At 44.6% G+C, this 21,183-nt stretch overlaps 1 protein-coding gene across 1 annotated transcript in view; it reads left to right on the top strand.

Moving 5' to 3' along the window:
* Positions 1 to 3,319: 3,319 nt before the first annotated feature.
* Positions 3,320 to 21,183, top strand: part of EPHA1 (EPH receptor A1) — an 88,028-nt gene continuing 70,164 nt past the window's right edge. Inside the window, exons 1-2 of the mRNA XM_081176261.1 lie at positions 3,320 to 3,662; positions 15,695 to 15,762. Of these exons, the coding sequence (XP_081032387.1) occupies positions 3,566 to 3,662; positions 15,695 to 15,762 (165 nt within the window). The 5' untranslated portion in view covers positions 3,320 to 3,565. The remainder of the gene's footprint in view (positions 3,663 to 15,694; positions 15,763 to 21,183) is intronic.

The following is a 21,183-nucleotide window of genomic DNA, read 5'->3' as shown; positions in this document are numbered from 1 at the left end:
CATCCAGATGTTTTGGACTGCAATTTTCATCATCCCCAGCCAGCCCAGCCACAGAGGAAAAAATGTTTACAAATCCTGCATTAATTCCTGACTTTGTCAATGAGATCACCCCTCTCATAATTCTGTGCTGGGCGAGCACACTGTGCTGTTAACCGTAGAAGCATGTGAAGGAGCCCATGTGCTGTGCTAGAGTATTGGACTGGGAAGAGATAGAGGTGAATTTGAATCCCTGCTCAGCAATGAAGATAACTCGGGGTAGGACTTTTAGTGAGGTTCTCCCTGCTCTGTGGAACAGCATTCCTGTCAAGATATGACAGACGCCCACTGAAATATACTCAGAGTCGCAAAGTGATTTCATGCTCTTTATTCAGCTCATAGTGGTGAGGAGGAATGAATGGAAGTCCCCTCACAGTATCTGCTTTATATACATTATTTACACAATGGGCTGCACATGATTGGCTAATTCCAGAATTCTACTGTAAGCCAATCAGGTTGTGGATTCACTTCTATCTGGAGCAGGATTGGGTGGTTCCTGCCAACCAATCATACTGCTGCATTGTTCTAGGACCAATCAGACTGCTGCATTCTGAATCCTATTGTTCTAGGACCAATCAGACTGCTGCATTTTGGATCCTATTGTTCTAGGACCAATCAGACTGCTGCAGTTTGGATCCTATTCAACTCAGTACATAACACCCACTTTCTGCACTTTCTGGAAATAATTGAAGACATTTTGGTTCCAGGAAAGTGTCTCAGCTGGATTAATAGGTCTCTTCCATGGATGTCTACTAAGCATTGTTTTAAAACTGACCCGCTGTTATTTTCTGTACTGTTTTTAAACTGATCTTTACCTGTTTTATTGCATTTTGTGCATTGCCTAGAGACATATGTGCAGAAGGCAATAAACAAATTAATAATCATAATAATCATAACATAGGGAGACGCTGAGCAAGTTAGATGCCCGCAGCTGAATTTACCCCATAGTGTTGTTTAGATAACCTTATTATGCATTCCCTTCTCTGTCCTCTATGAGGGAGAGTCTGATCCCTATACATTCAACTATGTCACCTTGCTCTCATTTAAATATATATATATATATATATATATATATATATATATATATAATGAAATATTTCTTGGTTTACAAAAGTATTGCAGTGTCTCTTTTTTTCAAGTGACATTTTCTGAAGATGTTTCATACAACCTTGCTCTCATTTTCATATGGGACCCTCAAGGTCCCATAAACAGCAACACCCTAGTGGTCCCGGGCCGTAAGGAAGTTAGATTAGCTTCAACCAGAGCCAGGGCCTTTTCAACACTGGCTCCGGCCTGGTGGAACGCTCTGCCTCATGAGACCAGGGCCCTGCAGGATCTGATTTCTTTCCGCAGGGCCTGTAAAACAGAGTTGTTCCACCCGGCCTTTGGCTTGGGGGCAGTTTGATTGCCTCCCCCTCTTTCTTTTTTCTTTTTCCTTTCTCCTCCTGTGATGAGGCTGCATTTTAATATTTTAATGTTTCAATATTTTAATGTTGTAATTTAATATTGTTTTTAAGTTGTATTCATTCAACTTGTTTTTATTATTGCTTGTTGGCTGCCCTGAGCCCGGCCTTGGCTGGGGAGGGCGGGGTATAAATAAAAAATATTATTATTATTAATGCATTGTGGACTATGCAGAACCCTACTTCCAGCCTGAAGCCTCATTCCTTTCAAGGAAATGGCCTGGGAGCCACATCCTAGCGGAGTCGGCGAAGCCAGAGGCAAAACCTGGTGAAATAATGAATGTGAATTTTACCTTTGCACAGTAAGCTAATTTCTGTACACAACGACGCATGCTCTGTGCTTCATCTAGGCAAGCAAGAGACATTATCAGAGTGCAGAGGGTGGGGGGAAACAGCCTTCAGGTGGTCCTGTTCTGAAAACGTGTGCAAATAGTACAGGTGGCACATCTCGGCCCAGTATACCTGAAGGAGCGTCTCCACCCCCATCGTTCTGCCCAGATGCTGAGGTCCAGCTCCGAGGGCCTTCTGGCGGTTCCCTCGCTGCAAGAAGCAAAGCTACAGGGAACCAGGCAGAGGGCCTTCTTGGCAGTGGCGCCCGCCCTGTGCAACGCCCTCCCACCAGATGTCAAAGACACCTGACATTTAGAAGACATCTGAAGGCAGCCCTGTTCAGGGAAGTTTTTAATGTGTGACATTTTAATGTATTTTTAATCTTTGTTGGAAGCTGCCCAGAGTGGCTGGGGAAACCCGGCCAGATGGGCGGGGTACAAATTATTATTATTATTGCTATTGCTGTTGTTGTCGTCTTTTGAATAACCCTTAGAATCATAGCGTTAGAAGGGATCCCCAAGGGTCATCTAACCCAACCCCTTTCAATCTCGGCTAAAGCTTCCATGACAGATGGCTCTCCAATATCTGCTTTAAAACTTCTAAGGAAGGAGAGTCTACAACCTCCCAAGGAAGATCGTTCCACGGTCAAACAGCTCTTACTGCCAGAAAGTTATTCCTGATGTTTATTTGGAATCTCCTTCCGTGTAACTTGAAGCCATTGGTTTGCGGTCTACCCTCCAGAGCAGGAGGAATCTTGCAAAAGAACTAATCCAAGTGGCTTCTTTCAGCTATGAAGTCCACCAGGGCAGAGCCTTCTCAGTGATGGCTCCGACCTGGTGGAATGCTCTGTCCCATGAGACCAGGGCCCTGCAGGATTTAACTTCCTTCCGCAGGGACTGTAAGACAGAGCTATTCCGCCTGGCTTTCAATTTGAACTTAGCCTGATCTTTTATGCCCCTTCCTTCCCTCCCCGTCCCCTTTTGATGAAGATTACCTGCTCTGGGATCCCACAGCTAATTCTCCCTTGGTCTCCTCGCTGGCCCAAATAGGACTAACGTAGCCAGCTAGCCCTGGTGATCATCTAATGCTTATTGGATGGATTTCCCCCCTAAATTGATTTTTGAATTCTAAATTTATTGTTATTCACGTTTTATACTGCATTTTATGCTGTTTTTTGTTGCACCAATGAAGTGTTTTAAATTTGTTGTTCGCTGCCCTGAACCGGGAAGGGCGGGGTATAAATAAAAAAATTATTATTATTATTTATTAAACACACAAAGCCTAACTTCTGTGGAAGTCACTGGAAGAGGACCAAAAATGTCAGCACCGACCCACCAGGTGGCACCCTGAAGCTATACACATGGTGTAACTGAGCAAAAGACAGAGGGAGGATCCCAGGAAAAGGTAGCTACCTTTAAGGTGAGTTTATTTGTCTGCCAGATGGGAAGTCCTGGGACAGCCCCTTTCAAGCTAGTAAAGCAAGGGAGTTGATTGGGAGAGAACTGGTTTCACCACTCCTCTGCCTGAGTCTTTCATCATAACTCAGGGCCAGGCAGGCAGATTTTGCAATGCAGGAGCCCCAGTCCGTCAACTGGCTCTAGAGAGAGCCTCGTGCAAAGGGCACCACGCTTGTTGCCCAGATGTGTAAGGCCTCTGGAGAAGGAACCGAGAGAGCTGCAGGCTTGCAGAGCTGAGGAGGAGTGCTGCAAAGGGTCAGAAGCGCCTCCACAGGGAATATGGAGCTGAGATTTCCTGGGACGAAGGCAGTTCTCTCCTTTGAGTTCCTTTTCCTGCTCTGGGCTTCTCTTCTTCGTGAGGTACCCAGTAAAGAAGGTAAGGGCACTTTGGGAAAGATGGGCGTGGAGTTTTCGGTTAAACTGGACAAACTCCTTGGAAAGCACCAAGGAGGGAAAGCTTCGTTTTCCAGGCCAAAACTGCAAAAAGAAAACTGCTGGAGCATTTTATAGGGAGTCTTGGGTTAGGAACAGCTTATTTAAAAAAAAGGTTGCAATGTGTGTTGAGTTCTGGCGGATGAGAAATTAGGAAAGAGCCTCCTCACGCATTTGTGATTTTTAAGTGTGCACCTAAGAATGTAAAGCATGAAAGTGGTGGACCTGTGTTCTGTCAGTACAGATGTGCTTAGTGCTGGGTTGACTGTGGCACCAAGTGGCAAACTTGGAATTACTGCTGTGTTGTGTGTGAAACAGCCCTAGGTGGTAAAGAGATGCTTAAAAAGGCCTTGATTGGCAAGCTCACTTAACCATCTCTGCCCGTCATGAAGCTGATTTTACTTACCTGGAAAGTACCATTGAAGTGAAGAATGGTGAAAAATCTATTAAAATAACATATGCTTAGTCTTAAGATCTAGGTTTTTTTTGCTTGAAAAAGAGGGTCTTTGTTTTTACTTAGGTTTCCAGGTCTTGGTGTTTTGTTTTTTAAAAAAACATTTCTTTTTTGAAAAATAAAAATATATTAGGAACAGTGAAATGCCCTGATAAGCGAGCTGTGGCCAAATGATACGACTCCAAGGACTTTATAGAGCCCATTACTTTAGAACCTTAGCGCTAACCTGAATCACACATATATTCCGCTTACACGGAGCAGACACTCTGTAGCTTGTAATTTCTGTGCCTGGAGATGGTTCTCAGTACTATGCCTCTCCCACCCACCCCGGCACAGTACCACAAAAAATAAAAATTATAATCTGGCAGATTACATGCAAGACGTAAAAAGCAAACAAAGCAGTAGTTTTCTATGAACCCATCCCTGTAAGGAGTAAATAATGAGGAGGGTCGAGAATGTTTATGGACCTTTAAGGATAACTCTGCTGAAATTCAAAGTTCTCATTAAGCAAGACAGAATGCTTAATGAAATAGACATTAAAAATAAATAAAATTTCTGTCTATTGCTGTCCAAAGGGTATATATCTATTGATTCCCAACCCTAGCCCTCAGCCAGTTGAATGAGCTTCTGTGGCATGGAGTCACTGAGAAGCTTCAATGATTTCCCCCTTCCTGTCTAACCAGCTGCCCTTGCTAAGCCTCCTAGCAAGCTACCATCTGGCTTTCCACCAAGCTTTTCTGATTATTCCAACACGAAAAGGGGGAAATACATAACAATGTTTTAATAGCTAGCACTATATAAATCACATGACATTTTTTGGAATTTTTAAAAAATTATTTTTATCATTAAAAAATTACATTCAAACAGTTTGTGTAATCATTTTGTGAGATTCTCTGAATATCGTGGCTTTCCCCCATCCTTAAAACAGAGCTTAAAACTACATATCAGTGCGTTGTCCATAATTTTCATTTTTCCAAATTATCCGTAATCTTCGTTACTTTACAAGTGTATCTTAGAGTCCAGCTAGGGTTTTAATTTGCTTACAATGGTCTCCTAGGTAAGTTATAAATTTTCCCCATTCTTTTTTAACGTCCTTGTGTTCTGGATTCCTGAGTCTCCATGTTAGTTTTGCCGTTTCAGCATAGTCTAGCATTTTGGCTTGCCATTCTTCCCTTGTTAGGATTGATGCTTCTTTCCATCTTTGGGCTGATAACATCTGGGCAGCTGTTTTTTTAAAAGTTCATTATATACCATTTCCAAGAATGATTTTGTTATCTTACATGTCCACCACATGTGATAAAAGGTACCCTCCTTTTCTTTACACTTCCAGTAGATATTTGAACTTGTCTTGTAAATTTTAGATAATTTAGTAGGAGTCAAATACCACCGGTACATCATTTTCATATAGTTTTCTTTCAGTGTACAAAAATCACATGACCGTTGATGCTTTTTATTCACACATTCCCCCATATAATTTCTTTTGAAGTTGTAAGAAAAGGAAAATTTGGCATAGGGAAAACGAGAAAGACAGGAGGAGGAGATGATACCAGAAGAAAAGCATTATGCAGCATCAATGCTCTGATGCTTGCTGTACACCTATCCTGACTGAGACCATAGCAGGTTTGATGATGGTACTGTGAATTCTTTGCTAGGGATCCATCCCTGCCAAACCACTCTTTACTTCACTTGTCACAGCTATAGTTCCCAGGACATTTAAACTAACTTAAGACTATAAAGGTGAAGGGACCCCTGACCATTAGGTCCAGTAGTGGCCGACTCTGGGGTTGCGGCGCTCATCTATCGTTATTGGCCAAGGGAGCCGGCGTACAGCTTCCGGGTCATGTGGCCAGCATGACTAAGCCGCTTCTGGCGAACCAGAGCAGCGCACGGAAACGCCGTTTACCTTCCCGCCAGTGCAGTACCTATTTATCTACTTGCACTTTGACGTGCTTTCGAACTGCTAGGTTGGCATGAGACTTAAGACTATGGTGTGATGTAAATATGGCCCAGAGACTTCACAGGTGATTAGTGTGAAGGGAAGTCTTGGTAATAATTGACATTGTTAGTCAAAATGACTGCGATTAAAATCACTCAATCAGAATACTTTAGTTTCACCAGTTTGTCAGCAGACCAAGCAAGTTTACATCATTGTGTCTGTGGCTGACAACATATTATATCGGAACGATCTCTAAACCTGAAATACGGAAATATGGCATAACTAATCAGTGAAATTACTGGGTTAGAATGACATTAGCAAATGGGGAATTTATAAAGTGATAAATATATTTGCTCTGCACACTGCAGGTGCAGAGTTCACAAAACTCATGAGAACTTCGAAGCTGAACGTATATAAGTGCTCTTCAAATATTGATTTCAGTATTTCAACATCTCATGAAAACCCTGACGGCCTTTACGCCCTTCCTCTTTGGCCTCTAGATCTGTTTGGCTGGCACCTTCTCCTTATCTAATGCAGTGATACTGATGAAGTTTTCGAATAACGGGCTCCTTGTATGAATTGCTTATAGTAGTTGTTTTTATTATAAGATGGATGCCCTTATCCGAAACCCTTAATCTGCTTTTAAGGTAAAGGGACCCCTGACCGTTAGGTCCAGTCGTGACCGACTCTAGGGTTGCGGCGATCATCTCACTTTATTGGCCGAGGGAGCCGGCGTACAGCTTCCGGGTCATGTGGCCAGCATGACTAAGCCGCTTCTGGTGAACCAGAGCTGCGCACGGAAACACCGTTTACCTTCCCACTGGAGTGGTACCTATTTATCTACTTGCACTTTGACGTGCTTTCGAACTGCTAGGTTGGCAGGAGCTGGGACCGAGCAATGGGAGCTCACCCTGTCACGGGGATTCGAACTTCCGACCTTCTGATCGGCAAGCCCTAGGCTCTGTGGTTTAACCCACAGCGCCACCCGCGTCCCCAAAATCTGCTTTTAACTAGTATCAAAATGTATTCGGAGCCGATGTTCTGCATTTCCATGGGGAAGTTGCATCAAACCAAGCTGTCAAGGTTCGTAGCTGTCCAGAACCTGATTACTTTAACCTCCTTACTTGATCCCACTTTACATGTTACACACATGAAGGGAGAAAAGAAGGAATGGCCATAAATGAGCACATTATTACATCACCCTATGCCTCTGGTTCCCTCTTCTTCAAGAAAACTTTCTCTGAAGATGCTGGCCAGAATTTTCTTGGAGAAGGAGAAGTGTGAAAGAAGTCTTTTAAATTGAATTTAATCTCCTGTGGGAATGAAGTGATAGGTCTAATTAGTGAATAGCTCGCAGGTCTGGCAAGAAGGACGCCCCTTCACTACATATCCTATTGTTACTGTGCTGGCTGCAGATAACAAGCGTTGCTATGATTTGTAACCCTTCATTTCCGTATAACTTTATGCCAACTACATTTTACTTCTCTCTCTCTTTCTGCAACGCCCACCCCTCTGGATTGATTTAGATTGAGGGTACCAGTGAATAGCACCCAGAAAAGGAACTCTATGTCAGACATGGGGGTTTGCTTGAGTCGGACTCACTGAAGCATTTTTTGAGTGGGTGATTTATTGAGTTGTATTCTGCCTACTTCTGGCAATGCATTCAAAGCAGTGTCGTGCCATTTTAAACAATCACAGCTTTCTCCCCCCAAAAATCCCAGGAGCCGTAGTTTAAGAGTGCTGAGACCCTTATTCCCTTCACAGAGAAACCATTTTCAGAGTTCCCTGGGAAGAGGGAGTGACGGTTAAATTAATATATGAATTGCAGCTCTGTGTGGGGAATGGGGGGGGGGTGTTGGTTCTCCTAACAGCTCTCAGCACCCTTAAAAATGCATTTTCCAGAATTCTTGTCAGGAAACCATCACTGTTTAAAGTGGTATGATACTGCTTTGAATGCATAGTACAGATGGGGGGGGGGCAATGTCGCCTACCCTCTCAATTCCAGCAAATATATTATGAACCCCTCTTGTGAGCTGTGCACAGTGTGGCAAGATTTCATTTCATTTCTTCTTGAAATATTTCTTGAAAATGTGAAATAGGTCACATTTTGGAGCAGAGCTTTCACAGGGCAGCTTACCTAAAACAACCACAAATTCCAATCACACGTTTCAATTAAAAAACAACAGCAGCCATTTTAAAGCAATCTAAAGTGACACCTGGGCCAGCAGGACAACGTTCGAGACCTGATCTGGACAATCCAGATTTTTGTTGTATTAGTGGATGTCATAGGAGATGGTTGGGGAAGCTATCAAGTCCCACTGTTTTAATTAGTGCCAATACTTCTCCCCCCAGTTTCTCAAACCTTTTCCTCCTCAGCAAAAGGGTTTCCATTTTTCTCTCACATTCTCAGGGTGTTTTATAATTTCTTTAAAATATGAGTGGTTGTGGGGTTTTGAGCTTATTTTATCATCATGAGATGGCCAAGGGTGGTACATGTGCTACCCGTTCCTGAAACATCGACCCAGCAATTTGCAGCCTCCCCAGCTGACCATGATATTAAAAAGGCCCATGGAAGAAGTTACCTCATGATGTTTTCCCCTGGGCTTTAACTGACACGTGGGCACCTGGGAAGGCTGCAAAGTGCCAGCTGAGAGGATTTCTAGAAGAAAGGACACTGAGAAACCAAAACACACTCTGTCCACCTCAAAAGGAAGATAAGCGCAACAAAAACCCTACCATGAGAGCTTCACCCCTTCAAATTATTCTCTCCCCTTTGAAAAGTTTCTAATGCCTTTTTCCATCTCATTAATTGATGGAGAATGTTTGTTTGTTCTAACCCGCAGAAGAAATTTTCAGCACGGCAGCTTAAATTATTAAGCACCGAGTTGAAAATGAGTCACTGTGGCCTTAATGGTCATTCTAGCCTCTTATTAGTCTGCAGCACAATACAGAAATCCATTTGAGATGTGTCAGAATGAAGAAAGTGGAACAAACTGTGGGTAATGTAGCAAGAAAAACAACTTGCTCATCTTGGGCATTTCAAAGCGGGTTTCTTGTGCGTTCTTCTTCCGTACCTGCAGAAGCATTCCCCTACTCCATGCAAACTTATGAAAGACAAGGATCCTTTAGACCAGTGTTTCCCAAACGTTTTTGGGCAACGGCACACCTGTTTACTGAAAAAAAATCTCGCGGCACACCACCATTAAAGCCCCGCCCCGTGACGTCAGCGCGCAGCGTCACGCCGGGAGGAACGCACGAAAGTGAAAGTTTTTTCCCTCCCCCCTCAGTCCCTCACTCGGAATTCAGCTCGTTTGGGGCATCGCTCCGGCTGCTCCCTCTCCCGCCGCGCAGGAGCGATGCCTCTCTCTGGCTCTCCCTCTGCGCAGGCTGAGGGAGGGAGGGAGGTGCGCGTGTGACCCGTCTCTGCTGGGAGACCAAACCCAGCGAGGCAGAGTCGCGCGGAGGCGCCCAGGCAGCGCTGCCGGCTGCGAGGAGGAGCGCCAGGCAGCAGCAGGAGGCGCGGCCTCTCCTCGCCGCCGCCGCCCCGCCTCTCGCCGCCCGACTCGCCCGCCTCCCTCCAGGCATCTTGCGGCACACCAGCCGATGTCTCACGGCACACTCGTGTGCCGCGGAACACCGGTTGGGAAACACTGCTTTAGACATAGACCTCCCCTCTACCCAACATGGATAAATAAACATTATGGGCAGTACAGATCCGATCCTCAGCACATGCCAAAATGCAAGCAGAAGAGTAGCAAGGAAAGGGCCTGCTCAGATCCACTCACCCTAGTCATAGCCTACTCAGAGGCCTGTAAGCCCTGCTGAGCATCCGTATCAGGGCAATAGGCAATATTGGGCAGATTTGGAAGGTTCAATTTTCAGGTCCTGGTATCTCCAGTTACAAGGATCTGCAGCAGCAGGGCTGGGCCTGAGGCAGCTCATTTGTTAGAGCCTGAGCCTCTTAATCTCAGGGCTGTGGTTCGAGCCCCATGCTGAGCAAAATATTCCTGCATTATAGGGGGGTTAGACTGGATGACCCTGAGGGTGCCCATGATGCTACTATCTTGTAGTCTGCAAACATGGAGAACCACCGTCAGTAAGAGTTGTTCAGGAGACTTCCTGTAGTTAAGAAGCAGAGTCTAAATGTTTTATATGAGCAAAAATCTATTCCCGCTGTCCTTACTTTCCTTCACTTTTTGTTCCTGGCCATAGTAAAACACTCCCTTGTGTTGCCCTTCGGAAGCACAGCTTTAAAATGGAGTTGTGAGTTGCTCCTTTTCCCTGTCTTCTGGTTTCCGGCACCACCTCTTGGTTGGCTGGCTGAAGTCAGTGGTAATTCTAATCCGACGTTGTTGGGAGTCTGGTAAATATTTTGCAGTGGTCTGCACAGAGAAACAGTCTGGTAAGACTTCAAGTTGAAAGGATAAAGAAGACTTAAGGTTTATTACTCACAGCAAACAAAGCCATGCTAAGCACCTGTTTTGCACGTGGCCAAGATGGAGCCAATAGGTTAGCATTACAACCACACGCTAACTCATTCCGTCACTAACCTGGACTAACTTGGCGAAGGAGGAAGGAAGTAGAAGCCTGAACAGAAGTAATCTGTTTTACTAAAAAGTACTTCCTAGAAAAGAGTGTGTGAGGCAATAACAGATTGCCTTTTTGGCCTATAAACACTGCCCTCTGCCCCGTTCATGTAACTAGTTGCAAGCATTGTTGCTCTACTCCAAGCAAAAGTATTTGGAGGGCACCGAAGCCGGCTGTAGAAGTTAAATCTGAGAGTGCAGGGTGGATGCATATTCACTGTAGTGCACATGCACACTGAATGCAAGTGCCTCAACATTGAAGCACCTCATAGGCAGAAGCTCTTTTCACACCCTTCAGGCGGCGACATTCAGATTAAACTGTTTGTTGTTGTTGGTTAGTTGTGTCAGACTCTTCGTGACCCCATGGACCAGAGCACGCCAGGCACTCCTGTCTTCCACTGCCTCCCGCAGTTTGGTCAAACTCATGCTGGTAGCTTTGAGAACACTGTCCCACCATCTCGTCCTCTGTCGTCCCCTTCTTGTGCCCTCCATCTTTCCCAACATCAGGGTCTTTCCCAGGGAGTCTTCTCTTCTCATGAGGTGGCCAAAGTAGTGGAGCCTCAGCTTCAGGATCTGTCCTTCCAGTGAGCACTCAGGGCCGATTTCCTTAAGAATGGATAGGTTTGATCTTCTTGCAGTCCATGGGACTCTCAAGAGTCTCCTCCAGCACCATAATTCAAAAGCATCAATTCTTCAGCGATCAGCCTTCTTTATGGTCCAGCTCTCACTTCCATACATCACTCCTGGGAAAACCATGGCTTTAACTATACTAGTATCATATTATAGGACAATGGTGTTTTAAATCACCAATGGGTAGGCTATTGCAAAGCAGCTGAGAAGAGCCTTTAAGCGATGTTTAACACTTGGAGGCCTCCGGTAGTGATCCTTGCTGTGATAGCACTGGTGCTAAAAGTGCACAAGAGTGTTCCATTTCTTATCTGTTAGATGTTACTACTGTGTGGGTCAGTGATGCTCCAAACTTAAAAGAGCACTTTATTATCACCCTAGGTCTTCATTAGAGGAGTAGATAAGGATTCTTCAGACCCCACAGGTTACTTCATTGGGGATTTTCTCTCATGCGCTTACTACATGCTCTGATTTACAGACTTCACTGATTTGTGGAGATAGTGAAAGCAGTGCTTGGGTGGTAATAAGAAAAAGCACAGTGTCATCACAGTAACACAGATGTGTGCATGTAATGCTTTTTTAATTAATAACAACATTTATATACAGGCAGTGACCATTTTAGGCATGATTGCGCATGTGTGCATCACACCAAACCCGGAAGTGACCCAGAAACGTCACAGAAAGTGACGGTGGTTGAACAGGCTTTTTCAATGGTGTTTCAAATATAGGCGATTTCACTTAAACACGCAGTGCCTTGGAACATGTTGTTGTTTAGTCGTTTAGTCATGTCTGACTCTTCGTGACCCCATGGACCAGAGCACGCCAGGCACTTCTGTCTTCCGCTGCCTCCCGCAGTTTGGTCAGACTCATGTTTGTAGCTTCGAGAACACTGTCCAACCATCTCGTCCTCTGTCGTTCCTTCTCCTTGTGCCCTCCATCTTTCCCAACATCAGGGTCTTTTCCAGGGAGTCTTCTCTTCTCATGAGGTGGCCAAAGTCTTGGAGCCTCAGCTTCAGGATCTGTCCTTCCAGCGAGCACTCAGGGCTGATTTCCTTCAGAATGGACCTTGGAACATAGCCCCCATGTAAATTGGGAGTTGCCTGTAATCTTTTTATCTCTGTGAACTGCCCTGAGGGCCATTTGGCTGAAAAGCAGTATAGAAATATGTAAGATAAAAAAGTGAATGTGATTGTGGCATAAATAACAAAAGTATTGTAGCCCCTTCAAGACAAACAAATTTATTGTGGGATAAGCTTTCATGGACTAGTCACTAGAGTAGATGTCATCAGATTCATGAAATGTTACTAATTGGTAGATACACACAGGAAAAGGAGAGAGATTAAAGGAGGAGGAGAAAGGAGTGAAAGCACAATTCAAGATATTAAAAGATCAGGAGTAAATAATGGGCTGATGCACACAAAAGGGCTTAAAAGGAGTTAGAGAATCAACAGAATGAAATTTGAAGGAGGAGTTGGGAAAGGGAAGCAAGAACTAGGAAGCGACAAAAAAGCAACAACAACCTCTCACAGCCAGGGCAGGGAGAGAGGAGAAAGAAGATGAGCTGTAGGGAACGAGGGATGAGGTTTACAGAATAGGAAAGACCTGCACAATTGGCCTCACCCACATAATTGTGGGGCTTCAGAAGTTGCAGCCGTGCTGTTGGCATGAACCTGTGGGAAAGCCTTCCACCGGGAGGCTGAAATGTCTAACGTGTGCCGTAGTCAGCCCAAACCACAGCTTGCAAATCCGCTCCTAATCATGGTTCCAAACTGTGGTCTGATGCTGGCTAAGATTAGGGAAAGCACAGGTGCAGCCCTCGACTCTAATTATAGCCCCGAAACGGAAAGCATGCCCATACGAGAGGCGAGGTGGGTGTGTGGAAGGAGAGTGTGGGGCCCATAAGGTGCTCTAATCAGTCTTACGTTTGCACCAGGCCAAAAATAAGATTGCCAACTGGAGGCTGGGATTTATGTTTAACAGTCTTTCTTATGTGTCATATCAGTACAGTGGTACCTCGGGTTACATACGCTTCAGGTTACTAACTCCACTAACCCAAAATAAAAAAAATTCCTTCCAGTAGCACCTTAAAGACCAACTAAGTTAGTTCTTGGTATGAGCTTTCGTGTGCATGCACACTTCTTCAGACGAAAGCTCATACCAAGAACTAACTTAGTTGGTCTTTAAGGTGCTACTGGAAGGAAATTTTTTTATTTTGACTATGGCAGACCAACACGGCTACCTATCTACTACTGGATCCACTAACCCAGAAATAGTGCTTCAGGTTAAGAACTTTGCTTCAGGATGAGAACAGAAATTGTGCTCCGGCGGCGCGGCAGCAGCGGGAGGCCCCATTAGCTAAAGTGGTGCTTCAGGTTAAGAACAGTTTCAGGTTAAGTACGGACCTCCGGAACGAATTAAGTACTTAAACCGAGGTACCACTGTACATACAGTAGCCCAAAGTGGGGATCCCATAACTGTTGAACAGTTTTATTCAAAAAAAGTGACTGCATGTGCATCTTTGTCTCCCATGATCCCCTGGCCTGCCATTCCTGTCTCTGGTTAGTTCCCTGAGGCAACACTAATTGATCTTTTGTTCTGGTGATTTGTCCCTGTCACTTTTCATCCTTTTGTTAGGTCAGGCTCCTCTGTGCTGAAGAGATGACTCCTAGTGTCAAGGCACCCCTTTCCCATTCTAATAGACCCCAGATAATGTTACGGCTGTTTTTCGCCACTTTACTTGCCACAGCAGTAGACAAATCATGGTGACTTCTTCTGGGAGTCATTTGTTCATGAGAGGAACTTGAAGTATGAGTCAGTAACTCTCTCAGCTCAGCTGCTGCAAGTTCTGTGATTTAAGATGTAGGTTTCAGAAATCAGGTTGGTGTGGCCGAGATCCATTAACTGCTGGCTCAGACATTTTATTGCTTGCAAAATGGATGGAATACAGAAAGGACAAGGGCTCCTCTTCTGTGCCGCCCCCCCCCCCCATTTTTTAAAAATGGAATTGTGTGGAAAGAGGAAGGGAGACCTTTCAACCATGTAAAGGAACCAGAGGACAGTGTGAAGTATAGGGATGAGTCCGAGTCCTATTGTGAGCCAGAGAGGCCTCGGGTACCACATTTGGCACATGGCCTGAGATTCCCCATTCCTTGTTTACATTGTCCACATCTCACTACCAGTCTCTCTTTAAAATGGATGTGTTTTATTTTGTGGTACAGCTTCCAGGTGCCCAGGTGTCCCAAAGACTGGTAAGGTCCAGTCCAGGGGTAGGCAACCTAAGGGTCGTGGGCTGGATACGGCCCAATCGCCTTCTCAATCCGGCCCACAGACGATCCAGGAATCAGCGTGTTTTTACATGAGTAGAATGTCCTTTTATTTAAAATGCACCTCTGGGTTATTTGTGGGGCATAGGAATTCGTTCATATTTTTTTCCAAAATATAGTCCGGCCTACCACATGGTCTGAGGGACAGTGGACTGGCCCACGGCTGAAAAAGGTTGCTGACTCCTGGTCCAGTCCCTATGTAGGGTGGCAGTTATGCATCCCCAAAGGTGATAATTTGCATCAACCAAAAAAGTGGACATCCATTTGAGTATGAGAAGTTATAAGTGTAGTATAGGTGCAAATGTAGGAGTAATTGACAGAATTAAAACAGATGTGCAATACGTCTCTCCACAGTGCGTAAGACACCAGGTGACGTGTGTCTGCCCAGTCTGCTGTGCAGGTGTTGCTATGTGTTGATGGGGAATCTTCAGACCTTTCTTGATCTGCGCAGCTCTCAAACAGAGGACACATTCAAACAGAGGACTCTGCCTTCCTTGGAGGTTTCCAAGCAGACGTTGGATGGCCATCCGTCATGGATGCTTTAGTTGAGATTCCTACACTGCAGAGGGTTGGACTAGATGAATCTTGGGGTCCCTCCCAACTCACAATTCTATGATTCGGTAAAGGAGGACACATGGGCATCCTATACCTGTGACAAGTACAGGAACAACAGGAGATCTTGGTGCTGTGTAGCAAGTGGCAGCACAGGATTGGCTCTCTGGGATCGTACGATTCTCAAGGTCACAGAATCACAGACCTGTAGAGTTGGAAGGGATGATTAGGATCATCTGTTCCAACCCTCTGCACTGCAGGAATCTTTCACCCAATGTGGGGCTCAAACCTACAACCCTGAGATTAAGGGTCTCATGCTCTACCAACTGAGCTATCAGGAGGTCCCTTCATACCTTTATGATTCCGCTAGTGACTTTCAATGAAACTGCCTTCCTTTGGCATAAAGGATGGCCTGTACAGTAAGGGCCCATTACATGGTGACTTGAAATCCAATATTTTGCTGTCTGTCCTAATTTTTGTTTGTTTTCTGATTTTCAGTGAACCTTCTTGACACGAGCATTGCTCAGAATGAGCTGGGTTGGTTGCCACATCCTCAAGAAAACGGGGTGAGTAGCCAGTACATGTTCAGAAAGAGAACTGGAAGCAATCTACCTGTATATTGAAATGCATGGAGGGGTTTTGTGGCGGTGGTAGTGACACCTCTGGCAGTGATAGGTTGCCATTGGCTGAGGTTCTCTGATGTCAGAGAGGGACAATGCAGGTTGAGGTCTATAGAGAATGAAAGGCAGAAGAGGCAGAGGCCTTAGAAAAGATCAGATGAGCTAAAATGGCCCGTTATGCTTTGCCAAAAAAAATTGGCAGACAAAAAAAAGACATAAATTTGCATAAACTCTGTGCATGATAATTTATGTGTATATGTATTCATACGTACACACAAATGTAGAAATAACTGGTAGAATTTAAATAGAAATGCAAAACATCTCACAATAGTGGGGAAGATGCCAGGTGACTTGGTTGTCTGTTCAGTCTGCTGACTATTGATGGGCAACTTCTCATTTTTTTCTGAGCTTTAAACCAGACTTAGACTGAAATGGACAGCCCTCAAACAAAGGGCACCTTCAAATATAGGACTGACTACTGACAGCCATTTGGGATCAAGGATTGTCCTCTGTAAAATAGGTTGTGTGGCCACCCTAGGTAGGGGCAGGTTGAGAAAACAAGTCACGCCAGGCTCATCCCAAACGGGCCACTATCCTTTCTTGAGGCCACTGATGCTTGATGTATATTGGGGCAAACATCATGTTCTTGTTCTTGATACACTACCTCCCCCTTCTGAAGCCCACACCAAGCCAGAAAGAGTTCCTGGCGCGTACTCAGGTGTAACGGTTTGGGCTGGGAACGTACATGTCAGATTGTCACTGGCGCTCTTTGATTTATTGACACAAAGCCAGCCAGTAATTCAGTGAACCTAGGGGGTCACCTGTCCCCACTTCCTTCAAAAGGAAACAATGATATATGGCTGGGACAGGAGGATTTGAAGGTCTACTGGGGCAGGGGGAGGTGATGAAGAGAAAAGGGTGGGGGTTGACAAAGAAAGGAAGGCTGGGAGAAAATGGACAAGAGCTACAGATGTGAGGAATGCTGAAGGTGACATTTGGACCTGAAATAACCCGTCAAATCTATGGCTGCATGCTTTTGATGCAGAATAGTAGCTTCACTTTGTAACCAGACATCAACCCAGCCTTATATTCCAGGCCTGAGTTTTCTACACATGGCTCTTAAAGGTAAAGGTAGGTCCAGTCGTGACCGGCTCTGGGGTTGCGGCGCTCATCTCGCTTTATTGGCCGAGGAAGCCGGCGTACAGCATCCAGGTCATGTGACCAGCATGACTAAGCCGCTTCTGGCGAACCAGAGCAGCGCATGGAAACGCCGTTTACCTTCCCGCTGGAGCGGTACCTATTTATCTACTTGCACTTTGATGTGCTTTCGAACTGCTAGGTTGGCAGGAGCAGGGACCGAGCAACGGGAGCTCACCCCGTCGCGGGGATTCGAACCGCCGACCTTCTGATCAGCAAGTCCTAGGCTCTGTGCTTTAACCCACAGTGCCACCCGCGTCCCACACACATGGCTCTTGCTTGGCTTTTATAGCTCATCTGTCACAGTTCCTGATCATCTGGCAGCTCCACTTCCAACTCCACTCCCAGCTTTCTCTCTCTCCTCCTCCTCCTCTGAACTTCTCAAAACAGCAAGACAGCTTTTCTTCACTGCAAGGACACTTCCAAATTCCTTCACTTCCCTTTTAAAGCAAGTCTCTGGGCAGAAAACTAAACATATTCAAAAGTTAGGATTGCCTCAAAAATGGGAGAGAGCTCTGTCGAGGCTATTTATTTATTTATTTAAATATTTTTTATTTATTTTTTTTGCTCAACACACAACAAAAAAAGAAAAATTACACCATAATAAGAATACCGTCAGTCACGCCCTACATAAAGAATTAATATAAATTTCATAATCCATAAACTGTAAAGGTTTCTGGAGTACGTTCATCTTAATGATTGAAATCCTTCCCAGGAATGTTAGTCTCAATCTGCTCCAGGTTTCAAGATTCCTTTCAGTTCCTAGCCAAGTTTTTGTATAGTTGTCCTGGAATAAATTAATATTTTTAGGGGTGACCCAAATACCCAAATATTTCGCTTTCTGGCAGATCCGCAATCCCGATGTTTCTTCTAATTCATTTTTTTCTTGTTTCTATAAGTTTTTAACTAATAATTTTGTTTTGGTAGTATTCAACTTGAAACCTGCCACCTCTCCAAAGTATTTAATCAGCTCTACCACTCTTATCAAACTTTCTTTAGGGTTTTCACTCATAATAATCAGGTCATTGGCAAAGGCTTTGAGCTTGTGTGTTTTGTTGCCCAGGATGATGCCTTTGACTGATTGATCTTCCCGAATTTGATTGTTCATTACCTCCATTATCATAATGGAAATAAGGGGGGGATAAGGGGCATCCTTGCCTGGTTCCCTTACTAATGTTACACTCCTCCGAGATTATTTTGGCCCGCTGTTCTGAGTAAATTGGTCAAAGCTTGAGGCAAAACAAGGGATAGGATGGATGAGAAGGGAATGGGGAGTTTATGTCAGGACACTGTCTGCAATCCTCATCATGTCTTCTCAGAAGTAAATCCCACGCACTTCAGTGGGACTTAAGTCAGAGTCAATCTAGGATTGTAGGTTGTGAGGAGAGGAGAGGAAGTGGGGAAAGCAAAGAAAAAGGGGGAGAGAGTAAGACTGAAGTGGCGGGGGGGGGCTCTTGTGGATTCACAACAAATAGAATTGCCACCTTGAGCAAAGGTGGAAGAAGCAGGGGACCAGACACCTAGTGAAGGGTGTGTCCTAGGAATCTGAAGTCACAGTGCAAGCCTAGTCATGTTTACTAAGAAGCAGGGTTGTAGTTTTTAGCAGGAACCCTTATATTTTTAAAATTAATATGGGGGGGGGAAGGAGGCTGGAACAGATAAACAATTGCCAAATGCCCAAGCCAAAAATCCATCTGCATCTCTACAGTCATACCTCAGGTTACAGATGCTTCAGGTTGCGTTTTTTCAGGTTACGGACGCGCCGAAACCTGGAAGTACTGGAACAGCTTACTTCCGTGTTTTGGCTGTCACGCCTGCACAGAAGTGCTAAATTGCGCTTTGCGCATGCGCAGAAGTGCCAAATCGCAACCCGTGCGTGCGCAGACGCAGTGCTGTGGGTTGCGGCACTGCGGGTTGCGGACTCTGCGGGTTGTGGACATGCTTCCTGCACGGATCATGTTTACAACCCAAGTGTCCACTGTAATCAATAAAGTTGTGGCCATTTCTAACCCAGATCATTGTCTGCTTGGGTTTATTAATCATATCTTATATTTAGCCACTGCCTGGGGGTGGCATGGCAACTGGGCCCGCAATCTGTCTATCTGTATAGCCATTGATTGATTGATGAGTTCCCCCATCTTTTTTCCAGGAAAAAAAACCAATGGCTATTAGTATTTGTTATTTGATTTGTGTTTTCTGGTTTCCTTCTTTAAGAAGCTTTGCCTTTTGTATTTCTTTATCCTGGGTGGGGGTGGGGGTGGGGGGGAAACACACAACCCCTTTTATGTTAATTAATTATGTTAATTGTTCAAAGCCTTGAGTTTTTATCTTTTCAGTTCCGAAACCTATAATATAACACCCTGGAGATGTTACACAGTTTCTGTTAAAGAGATTTTCCCAAATGAAATTTTTGAGCAGATCACAGCTTTTTTTCCCTTTTCTTTTTTAAACTTTGTGGAAGACTACCTGGTTATACCTCGAACATTCTTTGGAATGCACTGTAAATCTCCGTTGCCCCCGGGGATTGTCACATACATTTCAGCTTGCCTTTTGATGTTCCTGCAACGCAGTGTGCTAACCTTGAGCATTCCAAATTGCTACCACTTGCTCCCAGTTTAGTGTGGAGGGGTGTGTGTGTGTGTGTGTGTGCGCGCCCCAAACAGTACCGGATTTACGTATAAGCTAAACAAGCTATAGCTTAGGGCCCCACTCTCTTGGGGGGCCCCCAAAAAAATTAAAGGGAAAAAAACTGGAGGTACATTTCCAAAATATAAGATAAAAAACAAATAAAATAAAACCTACATACAGCAACAGTGTTCCACTATTAATATACTTCTTCTTAATTGTATTTCAGTTCAACAGTTACTTTGATAAAATACATATTTTGTTATGTGCAAATGGCTTTAGATACCTATTAGGTCCATAAATTACCATGTAGCATATATTCAACACAAAAAAACAGCGACAATTTGTTGTTGACAAAGGACAGCTGGACATACACAGGGCCCCATTACCTTCAGTAGCTTAGGGCCTCATCAAAGCTAAATCTGGCCCTGCCCTCAACCTATGGAAAAGGGTGAGGAAGGGGTCCATACATACAGTTTCCTTGAGCAATAATTCCAAAGTCTTTCTTTTTACATGAGTGTGCTTCATGGGGTTAGTTTCAAGAGCATCCTGGAGACTTATGGGGATTTTGTAATTCCTTTTTTATTTACAACTACAGTGGTACCTCAGGTTACAGACGCTTCAGGTTACATACGCTTCAGGTTACAGACTCCGCTAACCCAGAACTAGTGCTTCAGGTTAAGAACTTTGCTTCAGGATGAGAACAGAAATCGTGCTCCGGCGGCACAGCAGCAGCAGGAGGAGGCCACATTAGCTAAAGTGGTGCTTCAGGTTAAGAACAGTTTCAGGTTAAGAATGGACCTCCGGAACAAATTAAGTACTTAACCCAAGGTACCACTGTATAATTGAGAAGTTGAGCAGCATGGGTACATGCTTTGCAGGCACACTGATGGGCAGTGCTAGCCTAATATTGTGTCCGTAACAACAAAGTAATAGCAGCCCGTCTCTGTTTTCCTCTGACTAGCCTGATTCACAATGTCTTTCTTTTTAACTCTCTTGACAGACACACACAGAGGCAGAACCCTCTTTTGGTTTTCCAGGGCCAAACTAAATACAATAAAAATAATGTCATTAGCCCTTGCATGTTTGCTTGTTTTCAGAATTTGCACTTGGCATGGGGGCAGGAAAAACTGAATTGGGTTCAGGGTGCGAGAGATAGGGAAGCCTTGACCCTTTGACCCAGCTGTTATATATAAACCAATCCGACAAGGGATAATGCCAGGATACCATCACATCTAGTCTGACCCTCAGCCCCATCCCAGCAGGTTTGGTGTGCCTTTTGTTCCAGGGTTAAGAAGCACCAGTTGACCATTAATGCCCATTCAGTAAGTAACTTCCTCTGTACAAAATCTTAGGCAGATGATCCTTTTTTGCTTTGTAGAATAGTAGAAACACGGTGGTAGCCCACATTTTCATCAAGTGTGCTACAAATTAAGTCCATAATATGAGACAGTATTACATCATTGCACATTACCATTCAGTGCCTTTTGTGGGGGGTGGGATACTTTGGGTGGGTCTGGAAAAAAGAGGGCTGGAATAGGGTTG

Source organism: Podarcis bocagei (assembly GCF_964188305.1).
Source record: "Podarcis bocagei genome assembly, chromosome: 17".
Classification (NCBI taxonomy): domain Eukaryota; kingdom Metazoa; phylum Chordata; class Lepidosauria; order Squamata; family Lacertidae; genus Podarcis; species Podarcis bocagei.
This window is presented reverse-complemented; position numbering and strand designations above follow the sequence as displayed.